Raw genomic sequence first — 13,693 nt, 5'->3', positions numbered from 1 at the left:
CTAATCAAATCAAGAACTCAAAGCACCCCTACTTACCATAAAGTATGAGAGTTCACAAGTCATTTTCTAGAGTAAGCTCACACCTCCAAAGGTCACTGCTTGCCTCACTTGGGCAGTTCTAGGCAAATTGAAAGACTGCAATTGGTTCTCATGAAGAGGAGTGACAGGAAGTGAGACGTGGAAAAAGGAGCTTAAGAGACCAGCATGGTCTGGGGACCACTCCTTTCCTGGAGTTTGGAGATTGGCTGAGATTTCTGCTTTGGCTTTGGAGACTTTTTCCCTGGATTTTTCATTGGCTTGCTGGGTGAGTGGCTGAAATTCCCATCTGGCTTTGGAGGAGGATGCATTGGTGGAACTCTGGCTGAAGACATCATTGGGACTTCTGGCTGAGGATTACCGGGAAATCCATGTGGAGATCAGACTTGGGGAAACCCCTGCTGCATCTGAGCTGGACTTCACCCAGACAAGGGATGGTAGGCTTGTTAGGAATCTGTCTCTTTATCTGTATTTTACACTTTCATCTTTCCTACTTCTTTATAAATAAAAGCTGCTAAAAATCATTTTGACTTAAGCTATAGTATTTTAAAATCGGTGACCACAATATTACTTTATAACTCGAGTCAAAAAACCTAAATTTAAATCTTATACCTTATAATGGTAAATATTTTCATCCTCATAATTTTTATTCAAAATGTTAATTTTTATACTAAATTTAAAAAAATTATATTTATTCTAATAAGGCAAAGTTCTGGTAGGTTCCAAAACTTTCTGAAGATATTAAGTATAGACCTGATGCCAGATGACATCAACCAAAATTCCAAAGACCAAGCATATGCACAAACATAAAGTACATATATATTTTTCCTGATCTGGACCTTTTTTATGTCTTTTTTTAATCTGAAGAACTATTTAAGATCCAAGAACTAAGTAAAAAGGTCTTTGAATAACAAAACATAATGTTAGAGAATATCTCTAAACTTTAGTTTGCAAACTCACAGATAAAAGGCCAGAAACAGGAAATTAGATCAAGGTAGCAGTGGGAAAAAGATACAAAAGGGATATTAAAGGCTCTATTATAGGTAGACAAAGGAAATTTTAAAAAACTAGGCATCAATACATATAGCCTTTCAGTCTGAGATCCTCTGGGGCCAAGTAGCTATTTATATACAACTTTCCATACTTTTAACAAACCTTAGTACTCAGGGATATAGGAATCTATCATTGTATTTTGACATAATACAAAAAAGTGGATAAACATAATGTTGACCCTGAGTCCAAGAATGGCTTAGTTACATTTGGAATACTATTTTAAAAGGGCAAGGAAATAAGTAATACATTTTGGAAACAATTCCAAAAAATACGGCTCACATAAAAACTAGTTTGGGTACTTCAATGGCTAAGCTTTCAGAAAATTTGACTGAACAAGTTGATTCCTCAAGGGTCTCAGAGGAGTGACATTTTCTTATGCAATAAAAACCTACTACACAATAAGTACTAAGACTACAATGTATACTATACTTTTCCTAATTTATTAATGACTGAAAAACTCAAAATATTCAACATAAGCCTGATTATTAAAATGTTATTTGGGAAATTTTGGTAATGCATTTTAAAAAAGGAAAAGCAAAAATTTTAAGATGAAGGGGGAAAAATTATAGAAAATGTCATCAATCATGTCTGTTAGTAAATTCTTTATAATATTAAGTACTAAAGCAGTCATAATAACCCTACCAGTCTGCCAAGAGGTCTGGTTCTCAATTTTCATTTTCCAATTTGTTGAGCTGTTCTTTATAGCACCCAAACTTTTTTGAAAGTTGGCTATCGCTACCCTTCATTAAGTCACTTCTCATAGTAAGAATTTACAAATGAGCTTCATTTCTTTCTCTATGAAAGCCCCCACTATCTTTTATCTTCCTCATATCTTCTATCCACAGTAGTTCAATATTTCATTGTTCTAAATTTCCCCTTATACCTGATATGGGAAATCTGCCAAAAAAAAAAAATCAAGATGCCTATCCTCCTCTAAACTAAGAAAAAGTATGGAAATTATGGTAACCAATTATTTCTCATTCAATAAGGAGGGTTGGCTGAACACTCAATTATGGGGGAAAACTAAATTTTTGTAAAAGTTATTTTAATTCAGACATTGAAAATACCAGAGGTAAACAACACAAGACAATTTTTTTTACTAAGTGAACAAAGCCAACAACTTTCCAACTCAAACTTGTCCATCAAGCATGAAGCAGCAAGTGTCTTCCAGAAGTATTCAGCCACCACTGTAAGACAAAAAAATTAAATTTTGATTAAAAAGATAAGATTTTAATTTAGCCAACCAAAATAAAATTTAAAAAATACATGGAATACTTTCATATAGATGAAAGTAAACTCATTATTCCAGAGATATTCTTCACATTAATGCAAGAAACTCAATATATAGTGTTATTTATTCACTCAAACATTTATCAAACACCACAGGGCTGAAAGAATAAGTTTCAACAGCCAAAAAGTAGCTTAGAGATCTAGACTGGCAAGTCAGAGAAATGTTAATGACATAATGTATAATCTGGCATTAATAAAGCTTCTTATAACATTCAGTTTTGTTAATACAAATCCATATTATGTCATTAATATTTCTGATTAGTCTTAAATATGAGTTAGATAATAGTAAACTGATGTTATAGAAAATGGATCAGTCTGGAATTGCTAATAAAATAAAATTTCTAGGAAGTCAGAGATATATGGATAAATATCCATTTTCTATCTGCCTCTTTTTCATAAGGTTTGAAAAAGCTGCCTTCTGGCAACATGACTAGCACAATCAAGACTGGCTTAAAAGAAGCAGATTAGTTCTATTGTTAAAATTAAGATGTGAAGTTTAACAAAAAACATTTTAAAACTTTATTTAAGCACAAAGCCTTGAAATAATTGTATAGAAGGAAAACCTTTACATATCTTGAGGAAATGATGACATTTACCTATAAGCATTTTGGTAGTCTAAACGCCTATTTCTGTAAGATATACTAGTGATTACTTCAGATTGATGTTCTAGCTCTAAAATGAAGTGTTAAAACTATTCTGTGATTCTACTGTTGCATCTCAAGACCTGATAACTTGTTTGTATAGTTAAAATTCAGAGCGTAAAGATACGCTCTTATCTACCCTTGATGAACAGACAGGAAAGCTTCATAACACAGAATATTCTGTTTTATATGCATTTTGACTTGGAATCATTCATGAAGATAGAAATTATTCAGAAGGATTTCAATAAATTGTGTGGTTAATTTACCTTTTTTAACCTTACAAGATGATTCCATCTTTGAAGGATATAGGCAAGTAACAATTTAGTTGGAAAGTCAGAAGCAGGTAGTCTTTCATCATCTCCAAACCAAAATAGACAGAGATAGACACACACACAACCTCCTACTACTACCACCACAACCACCACCCCAGTGGATAGTCAGGCGTAGAGATGGGAGATTTGGGGTTCAAATCTGACCTCAGACACTTCACTTAACCTCAACTGCCTAGCCCTTACCCCTTTTGGCTTGGAACTGATTAGTTTTGATGAAGACAGAAAGTACGGATTTTTTAAGGATTTTTTAAAAAAAGGAAAAAAGACCCTAATTGACTAATTGAAAAAGAATACTTAATAGATTGATGGAGAATGTCCTCTGACATATAGAAGAGGTCTCCAGTGGTACATGGTATTGCCCCAAAAAAGGTGGAGGGATAGGAAGTAACAAGAGTGTGTGTCCTGTTCAGTATTGTTTTCTAATGTAAATGTAAAATAAAGATACAACATACCTACAAATTTTTCAGAAGCTAATAATTGAATTAAAGGATCAAGATTCAAAAATCAAGGCTTGAAATTAGTGAAATTAAATTTACCAGGGAAAAATTAAGCCCTACACACTTAAGTTCAAGTAAATAAGTTATATAGATGAAAAAAGCTAGGATGGGAAGAACTGTTCTCTTCTAGTTAAAAAATATTTATGGGTTCAAATTAACTAATTACAATTGCAATATAAGCCAATAATATAAATCAGCCTTAAAAAGCTAATTTAATCTTAGACTATATTGATAGAAACAAACTATCTAGAAAATGGAAAGTCATACTATATATTTTAATGGTCAGACTATGGTATCTTCATGGTTAGTACTATTTAGTACTATAAAGTGTTCCATTCTTAAGGACACTGACAAACTGGAACTCAACAAGGACAATAATAACAACTAATGTTAATTATTGTGTGCTAAGATTTGACAGAGAGTGTTACATACCCAACAACTGAAAGGATAAAGAATATTCAGACTTAATGAGAAATGGATGACTGAGATCCAAATATTTGATGGGCTATCATAAAGAAGATTTTTTTGAGAACTAAAAGTTTCAATGAATAGGAGCTACAAGGGAGCTGATGATTTTGAGAATTATAGCTCACATTTATATAATGCTTTAAAGTTTACATCATACTTTCCCACAACAATCTTAGGAAATATAAAGTACTAAAGTTATTATCCCCATTTTACAGATGAGAAATCTGAAGCTCAGGGAAATAAAAAAGTTTTACCCTGTGATAACACAATCTAATAACTGTGTTCTGGCTCTGAAATTTCCTGGGTCCATGAATAAATTATTTTACTGCTGAGCCTCAGTTTTCTCTCCTTTAAAATAGAAAGGTTATATTAGACAATTCCCAAGGTCCCTTTTATAGTATCCTTTCAAAGGACAAGTGTCAGCTATAGAGTTTGAACTCGGGTCTTCCAACTCTTTAGTAATATAACTGCTAACATTTATATAGATAAACTTTAAAGTTTGAAAAGCTTTCTATCTATTATCACTTTTGTTCCTAACAACCCTAAGTACTCCCATGATTCTCATTTTACAGATGAGGAAACTGACTTAGAAGCAGGCTCATCCTAGATCAGTCAGTATGCTATCCATTACTCCAGATCTCTCCTTAGTTCTAACAAAAGTGACCATAAATGAATATGGAATAAAACTATTTTTTAAGGTAGACAACCACCCCTTTAGGTTATTCAGGTATTTAAGCAGGTATATATAGAAAGGTATTCAAGCAGCACCTTGATAGACAATTGTCAGGTAGATAGTAGAAAGAACTAGTGCCTTGGGAAGTAGGTTTGGCAAAAGATACTAAAGATCCCTTCCAACATTATGAATCTAAAACTACACATTCACTTCCTTTCAACTGTCATAATTAAACTCATGTTAAAAATCTACATAGAATTTACATCCACTCATTTGCCAACATTTACAACAAAGTAGTACATTATTCTGTTTAAAGTATAAGAAGTATAGTTTGAAACCTGAATCCAGAATGTCTAACTATTAATCTTTCAGCAAATTTATTCTAGAAAATGAAAATGAAAATTATCAATATGGTAGTTGGAAAATGGGAAATCCATCACATATAAATTCTAATAGTGACAGCTGAAGTGTTCAAACTATTGCATTATAAAGCCACACTATCTCTAACTTCATGGAGTCATCAATAGCACACATGAACTGATTTTGTGTGCCTTAGCTATTAGCAGAGTTAACTTTTCATTACAAGCCAAAAAATAAACATAACTACAATCATTTAACATTGCAAATAAAGGCCAATAGGCTTTAAAACATTTTGGCATTTTGTTGAAATGCTTATAAAATTTCACAAATGCACCTTAAAAAATACCTTATACATTTTTTTGAGAATTATAAACTGATGTGTTTGTTTTTAAGTACATATAAGAACAATAAAAAATGTCTTTAAATATACCTAGTTAAGTTAAATAATTACAAATTTAAGAAAAGTCCATCTGATAAGTTACTTACACAATGATGTTATTGATAGGGATATGGATCAATTTAACAAAAAAACCAATGAATCCCATTATAGCAAACCCTATTGCAGTTGCCATAGCGATCTTCTGGAACTCTGTAATTAAGAACACAGATAACTCATCTTATTTTCTTTATGCTTTCAATGGCATAATTAAAAAAAAAAACAATGGTCAAATATGACAGTCACTCATGGTCATTGGAGGTACAAATTTAAACAAAAATATGACATATTCAAAAATAGCAAATTCTGCGGTATCATCTCATATCCCCGATGCTACCAGATGACCAAAAAGGGGAACAGTCAATATTACTGGGACTATGAAAAGACAAGTACACTAATAACATGCCAAATAGATGGAGCTGTGAATTTGCCCAACCACTCTTAAACAATTGGAAATTATGCAGGGACTAAAATCTCCATTTTTTTTATCCCAGAAATCCCAATATTTGCTATGTATCCTAATGAATTCAAAATAGAAAGGTCCCAGATAGAAAGGTCTCAGATAAAACAAAATATTTAGAGTAGCACTTTTTGAATTAGCAAAGAAATAGAACAATGCGGTTGCCCAAGGACTGGGGAAATAGGTTTAAACAAATTGTATGTGAATATAATGGACTATTATTGCATCATAAGTAATGAAGAATATGCAGAATTCAGAGATGCAATGGAAGACACAAACTAATTTAAAGTGAATAAGAAAAACCAAGAAAATGAAAACTGACTAAGATGATGCAAATGAAAAGAACAAAAAGGAGATATGAATATCTCTCCCTCCCTTCTTTGCAGAGACAACAAAATTATAATTGTAAAACCACTGGTCATGCTATTCTATTCTGTTGAAGTGATAGTTGACTTCTTTGAATTAGTTTTTTCCTTTTTTAAAACTGTATAGGGTAGTAAACTCTTTGGTTCCAGGATTCCTCTACACTCTTAAAAATTATTGAGGTCTCCCTTCAAAAGAGCTTTTGTTAATGTGAGATACAGATATTGATATTTAACCAGATTAGAAAGTAAAATATCTTAGTATTATAATAAAAATAGTTTTGATTTCATTTAATGGTTCCTGGACCTCACTTTTGAGAACTGCTATTATAAGGGAAGGCTCTGAGTGGTAGAGGAAAATGAAGGTGACATAAAAACAGAGATTAATAATAATTAAATAATCGCTTGAATTAAATAATGAAATTTGCTCAATGCATTAGTTAACTTTGCTAGAATACATATGAAACTTAAAAAAACAGAAAATGATTCTATTATGCTTAACATAAATTTTTGCATTAAGCACTTTATAAATCCATAAGATGACATAATTCTTATTATAAACAACAAATTTGGAAATGAAAGGAAAAAAAATTTTAGAAAGAAAATACTACCATGCTGAAAGATTGGCAACAAGAAGTCAAAAGACAAGTATAATTTACAGACAGACCATATTCATATAGTTTGTAAACAATAAATTTTCGATTTTAGGAAGAAAGGATTTATTGATAGAATAAATTCCATGATGCATTCACTGTTCAATCGGTTTCCTGTGACTAAAAGTCAATCAATTTAAGGTACTCTAGGAAAGGAAATATGGTAAGCAGTTGCTTTTTATTTTTTAAATAACTAGACAATAAAAAGAAAAGAGTTGACGAGAAAGAAGAAAAATCTAGGGCTTTACATAGAGAAAATAAAGAGAAGAGATCTTTTGTGTTGTAAACTGAAAGGTATACAGATTGGAAGGAATGGAAGAAGTAGACAATTGTATCTGAAATCAGTAAGTATGCAGGCCATTAACAAATACACTGACCCAACTGAGATGGTAGTTACACTCAAAAATAATACAAAAGTAAATGAACAGTATATTAAAAATGAATTAAAATGTTAGAGAAAATGCCAAGGAAGTTCATAAAGAGAAAAAAAAGGGTAAACAAAATGAAGATAGAATTAAAATTCTCTTTGTCTATTTTGAGATGATCAATCAAGAATTTAAAGTACCCCTACTTAACACTTTGTAAATCACTAACAGAAAAAGTTCTCAACCCCAAAGGCCACAAGCACCTGGGCAGTGCTAGGCAAATTGAAAGGCTGTGATTGGTTCCTATGAAGAGGAGGAAAGACAGGAAGTGGCATGGAAAAGGGGGCATAAAAGGGGAGACCCAAAAGAAGACTGAGGGGATTCCTGGTCTTTTGGGAGATAACTTTTTCTTGTAGCTTGATTCCTGGGCTTTTTGAGAGAGGCCTTTCTCATGGGTTTGCTCTGGGTTGAAGATTGCTGAGCTGGAGAGGACTGCTGGGTGAGTGACTAGAGCTGAAGGAAGAGGCTTGAGTTGGTGGAACCCATGATAAAGATACTACCAGGACTTCGGCTAGAGATTACTGGGGTTCCATGTGGAGATTAGGACTTGAGGGAGCCCCCCTTGCTGGGTGGTGAGCTGGACTTCTGATAGCAATTATAGGGTATCTAGCTAGGCACTACTTTCTACTTCATTCCTACCTCTCTCATTTATATTAAACTAAATTGTTAAAAGCTACTAACAGCTATTTTGACTTAAGGATTATTTTATAAATGGCAACCACAATCTCATTTTTTAACTCATATTTGTCAAAACCATTTTTACCCTTATATCTATTGGCAAAACCAATTTTCAATATTACAACATATTAGGGAGGAGTAAATAAGTAAAAGTTAAGCAAGTGACAGGAAACCTTTTACCTTTTCTATCTGGCTTGGTGCATCTTTTGACAAGACGAATTGAATCCTTCACGAACTGCCGACTAGGTTCAACAAATTGCATTACCTGATCCATGACTATCTGTTTAGACAAACACACAATTAATTACTAATTTAGTTATATATCAAACAAATGCTCATTTGGTTAGATCACAGTACTAATGAGGTCACAGTTAGGGAATAAACTAAATTGAAAAAAGGACCATGGCAGATCAGAGTAGAACTGGAGATGCAACAGAGTTGAAATAGGATCTTCACTTGGGACAATATTTATAACTGCCATTCTCAACATCATCTACCGAGGCAGCAAGGTAGAGAACTGGGCCTGGAATCAAGACTTCAGTTCAAATCCAACCACAGATACTATGTCCGGCTGCAGTTATTAACTTGGTTGTATAACCATGAGCAAGTCACTTAGCCACTGTCTGCCTTAATTTCTCTCTGTAAAACAGGGATAACAGCACCTACCTTGAAACACTGTTGTGAGGATCAAATGAGATATTTGTAAAGCACTCAGCACAGTAGCTGCTTATTCTCTTATCCCAAGAACTTTAAGAGAATTCAGAGTAGGGGGCTTATTGCAGTTAATACTTGATATATGAACTAAATAATAGTTGATATATAAACAGTGCTTTAGTGGAGCGTCAAAATTGTCTTACACCATCCCCACTTAAATGGTCTATCATTCAAATTGTACAGTTACAGAGGGTAGGACAAAGGGTCTCACCTTCCTTTTCAATGAAAAATTTCTTGAAATATTAATTCCAATATACATTAAAACATGCTATAAACAAAGTCATCTTAATACTATAACTACCACCATCATTATTATTATTACTTCAATATGAAGCATACTTAAATCTGTTATTTCACTAGAATAGTTCTTTTGCACGTGCAAGTTAGGAAGACTCCCATGTCTTAATTTTATAACCATGGACAAGTTATCTCTGAGTCTTGTTTCCTCAGCAATAAAATGGAGATAATAATATCAGTTTCATATCTGTTGTAAGGCTCAAAAAGATAGATATAAAATGCTTTGCAAACTTTAAAACATTCTATAAATGTTTATTCTTCCTCTTCGCTGTTGCAGATCACACTTTCTACATAACTTAGCAGTCTTAGTTGCTACAGATAAAAAATTCTCCATCCTGACCCCAAATTGGTCATGAGTCTCTCTAAACTTAGGATGGTAGTCTCTCTGATAGATACAATTATTAATGCTGTTGCAATTAATATGACTACTCCTACTAGAAGCATTTCATGTTTGATAGGAAGGGGAAAATCATTTATATAGTGCCTACTATATATAGGCATTCTCCTAAGCAATTTTTACAAATAGGATATTCTCTAGGTCATAAACCAGCTTTCAAAAATGTAGGATCATCTTTATAATATGAGGTGTTGTAATTAAAAGTTTTATGGAGTATTAGTATTCTTCAAAAATCAAAATATTGAGAATTACCAGCGTAAAGAATAGGGTGAAGCAAGCTTTATATAATTTGGAGTTGTTAGTCAAAGTTCATACAAGGCATGAAGCCTGGCCTCCATGGAATCAGTTCATGGTTTATATGTTGGGGTGTTCTTAGGAAAGATAGGAGTTGGTTGCACTTTCATTCTCCAGCTCATTTTATGCATGAAGAACTAAGGCAAACAGGGTTAAGTGATTTGCCCAGGGTCATACAGCTAGTAAGTGTCTGAGGTCAAATTTGAAATCAAGAGAAGAGACCTTAGGCCCAACATTATCCATTGTGCCACCTAGCTGCCCAAACACATATGCTAAGTGTATATATACTGTATATGTATACTTAGACACATACTAGGTATTTGAACCTACTAGGGCTTAATTCTGTTTGTGTCAGTTTCCTCATCTGTAAAATGAGGTGGAAATGGAAATTGTAATGGACTCCAGTATCTTTGCCAAGAAAAACTCAAACAGGGTCATGAAAATTGAACGTAACTGAACAAGAATATAATAAAAGCACATAACTGTAATTTACTATACATATATTCACACATATATGAATGTTTATGTAGTGGGTATACATATATACATACAGTATAGCTACACTACGGACATACAGTAAATTACAAAATTACTTTGCATTTTAAACGTATATAATAAGCATAGTAAATGCAAAGTCCGTTTTTCTATTTTGTGCATATATATGCAATTTATCAGTTTAAGTGCCATTTTTGCATAGTAGAATATATTTCTTGAGCCCTTTTTTTTTGTCTTTCTGTGCCCAGGACAAAGAAATGTCCAGAAAAAGTAGACTTCGTTAATTTTTTTTTTTAAATGCTTGTTTTGGGGCAGCCAGGTGGCTTAGTGGATTGAGAGCCAGGCCCTAAAACTGCTGGTTTGGGGTCCAAATCTGGCCTCTGCCACTTTCCAGCTGAGTGGCCCTAGGCAAGTCACTTAATGTTCATTGCTTTGAACCAATATACAGTATTTTTTCTAAATCAGAAGGTAAGAGCTTTTAAAAAAATAAAAAGGTTTGTTGAAATGAATTTAACTTTAAGAAACTCTGTCTAAGGTGCACCAAAGAAGAAAAAACAAACAAGTCTGATAGGCAATATCTTAAGAAAAATGACAAAACTTGCTTCATCTATTGCCAATAAAGAAGTACTACCAAACAAAAACATCACTCCCCAGGTAAGGGTTCAGTCTGGAGTCTTGATTTTCAATAAACTCCCTATCTGAGAATTTGGGAGTTGGGAAAGACTTTTAGAGATTATGGGGTGCAATCTCTTCATTCCTGGGAATTGGGGATCAATGAGCAATGACTTATCCAGTCACCTCTGGGGTTAGTGTACAAAAACCTAGAGTCCTGGCACCAGGTATCCCGTTTCATTTGGAGTAGCTGAATTAGACATACCCCATTCAATCACCCTCAATACTTTTATATAACTATTCCCTCACCCCACCCCCGCCCCACAGCAGCCCACTCCGGAGAAGCCTGTTTCCCACCCTCTGTGCCAAGCCTGTACCGTGGCGGGAGACGAAAGACCACAGGGCAGGCCCACCATAAACAAAGACGCGACAGAGGAGGCAGAGAGAGCAGAGATCCAGGCCTGCGCCCGGAGCCCCCACCCAGAGAGCAACGCAACCCGCCGGTGACCGCCCTCGCCCTCGGGGCCGCAGGGCGGTGCGGAGCGGGCTCTTCGCCGCCACATGAGGCCGTTCTGCCAGCGCTGCCTGTTTGAAAGGCGGAGGTCCCCTTCCCCTTTGCGCGTGGTAGCGGCAGCTCCCGGCCCCAGCCCGGAGGCGGAGGCCGAGGCTGAGATGGAAGATGGGCCTGGGACAGACAGTCTCTACCACACTGCCCGGGAACCACGGTCACCAGAGAAACTAGAAGCTCGTGGAGTCGGCCCCATGACCCAACGCGCGTCACAAAGCACCGGCCGCGCGCAGGCCTTGGAGCCCACCGCCCCGCGAGACCCCCTCACCTGCAAAAGCGATGCTCCAGACCCAAAGGACACGTAGCAACTCCGAGGAAAGCTGAGTATCAGAAGCGGATCCGGAAGCGGCCAACCATCCCCCGCCCCCGCGACTGGTCAAGGCTCCACCCGCGGACACGTGCATGCGCAGACTCAGAACGAATGCAACGCGTTTCTACCACGGAATTTCCCGGAAGCTTCAGTTAACCCAAACCACGCCTCCGAGGCCCTTGGGTCTGGTCTGGTTGTCTGAACTTTTTCCTTTCGCCATTTCGCTCTCGAAGTTTGGCTCCAGGCAGCTTCCGTTTTCCTCTCTCTCCCAGCTATCTGCGTAGGATTGGCGAGAGTGAATCTCGCGGGGTTTCACGGCCGCCGGAGCTAGTGTCCTAAAGGGAAACGCCGTTTGACCTGGGATTCGGGAAGTGGTTCTTGGATCCTTTTCTCTCTTGCCATTTCGGGACCTCGAATTCCCGGAAACTCCCTCCCCCTGAAGTGGCACGCGGTTCTGGTCCGGTTCCATTCTCTAGATAAGGCATTTTGAAGGGCTCAAGGCTCCCTGACCCCGGAGGTTGTCAGGTACCGTTGTAGAGAGCAGGTCAGGACCTGGCTTCTGGATCCCTTGGGCTGAGCTGGACAGACCGCCTGGATTCATAAGATCATATCTTGAACTGGCTAGGGAGGGGAAGTGAACTTCCCACCCCATCCCCTGAAGGAAGCCCAGAAACAAGCATTTATTAATAAGTGCCAGGCGCTGCCCTAAGGAAAGAAAGTGAGCATTCCCACTCCCACCCCTCACTTCAAGGCTTCACCAATGGAAAAGTAATGTCCAGATCCCCTGCTTGGAATAATGGGATCAGGCAATAACATTGATTAAGTGAATCTAGTGTGCCAAATGTTTGGGGATGGTTCCTGTTCTCAAGAAACTCGCAGTCCAAGGAAGGGAGACATGCAAATAACTGTGTGCCACAAGATATATGCAGGCTGCATGGAGAATAATTTAAGAATCAAAATTAACCGCACACAGGCAGTATTAGGTGCTACTTTGGAATTCTTAAGACAATAATAGATTTAGAATTATAACAGACCTAAAGGCTTACACGAGCTGACTTGCCAACAAATATTAATAAAATGCCTAAAATATGCCAAACACAGCATGAAACACTACAGATAAGCAGGTCTTGCTTTTAAAGATGTTATAGTCTAAAGGATGTGCATATAAAAGTACATACTTACTATGTACACAATGAATGCAAGGTGATTTGGGAAAGGAAGGAAGCAAGCAAAAAAAAAATTGGGGAGGGCAAAGAGAGGTGAAAATTAGGAAAGTTTTCATGAAGATGACATTTAACCTAAGTAAATAAATTATGCTATTACTTGAAGACTCACACAAAAGCAAAAGCAGGTGGATCTTGAAGAAAACCAGAGATAGTTTAGAAATAGAGGTGAGAAGGGACTGCCTTCTAGATTTGGAGGTGAAGTACCAAGACAGAAAGAGATGGAAATCTTGTGGGCAGAACAGCAAATAAAGGTATTGTCTGAAGGGTTGAGTCCAAGTCACAGCAATAGTTGGCCCCCTAGTCTACAGGGTAAAAGGAATCTTCACTAGACCTTGTCAACCTGAAAAAAAAATGAGAACTACCAGATATAATAAATCTTTAATCAGTACAAAGAGAATATAATCTAGAAACACTAC

General features: G+C 36.1%; 1 protein-coding gene across 2 annotated transcripts; it reads right to left on the bottom strand.

The window, feature by feature from the left end:
- Positions 1-2,162: 2,162 nt before the first annotated feature.
- On the bottom strand, positions 2,163-13,285 carry SEC61G (SEC61 translocon subunit gamma). 2 transcript variants are annotated; one of them, XM_001367075.5, is made up of 4 exons: positions 12,010-13,285; positions 8,545-8,644; positions 5,837-5,939; positions 2,163-2,276 (listed from the first exon to the last, which is right to left on the bottom strand). In XM_001367075.5, exons 2-4 carry the CDS (start codon positions 8,636-8,638, stop codon positions 2,267-2,269), a joined length of 207 nt encoding a protein of 68 aa, XP_001367112.2. In that variant the 5' UTR covers positions 8,639-8,644; positions 12,010-13,285; the 3' UTR covers positions 2,163-2,266. The 2 variants fall into 2 exon arrangements, with proteins under 2 accessions (XP_001367112.2, XP_007500447.1); XM_007500385.3 differs by lacking the exon at positions 12,010-13,285 and adding an exon at positions 11,551-11,909.
- Positions 13,286-13,693: the final 408 nt, after the last annotated feature.

Source organism: Monodelphis domestica, chromosome 7 (assembly GCF_027887165.1).
Source record: "Monodelphis domestica isolate mMonDom1 chromosome 7, mMonDom1.pri, whole genome shotgun sequence".
Classification (NCBI taxonomy): Eukaryota; Metazoa; Chordata; class Mammalia; order Didelphimorphia; family Didelphidae; genus Monodelphis; species Monodelphis domestica.
The sequence above is the reverse complement of the archived record's forward strand: the minus strand, read 5'-3'. Positions and strand labels throughout refer to the sequence as shown.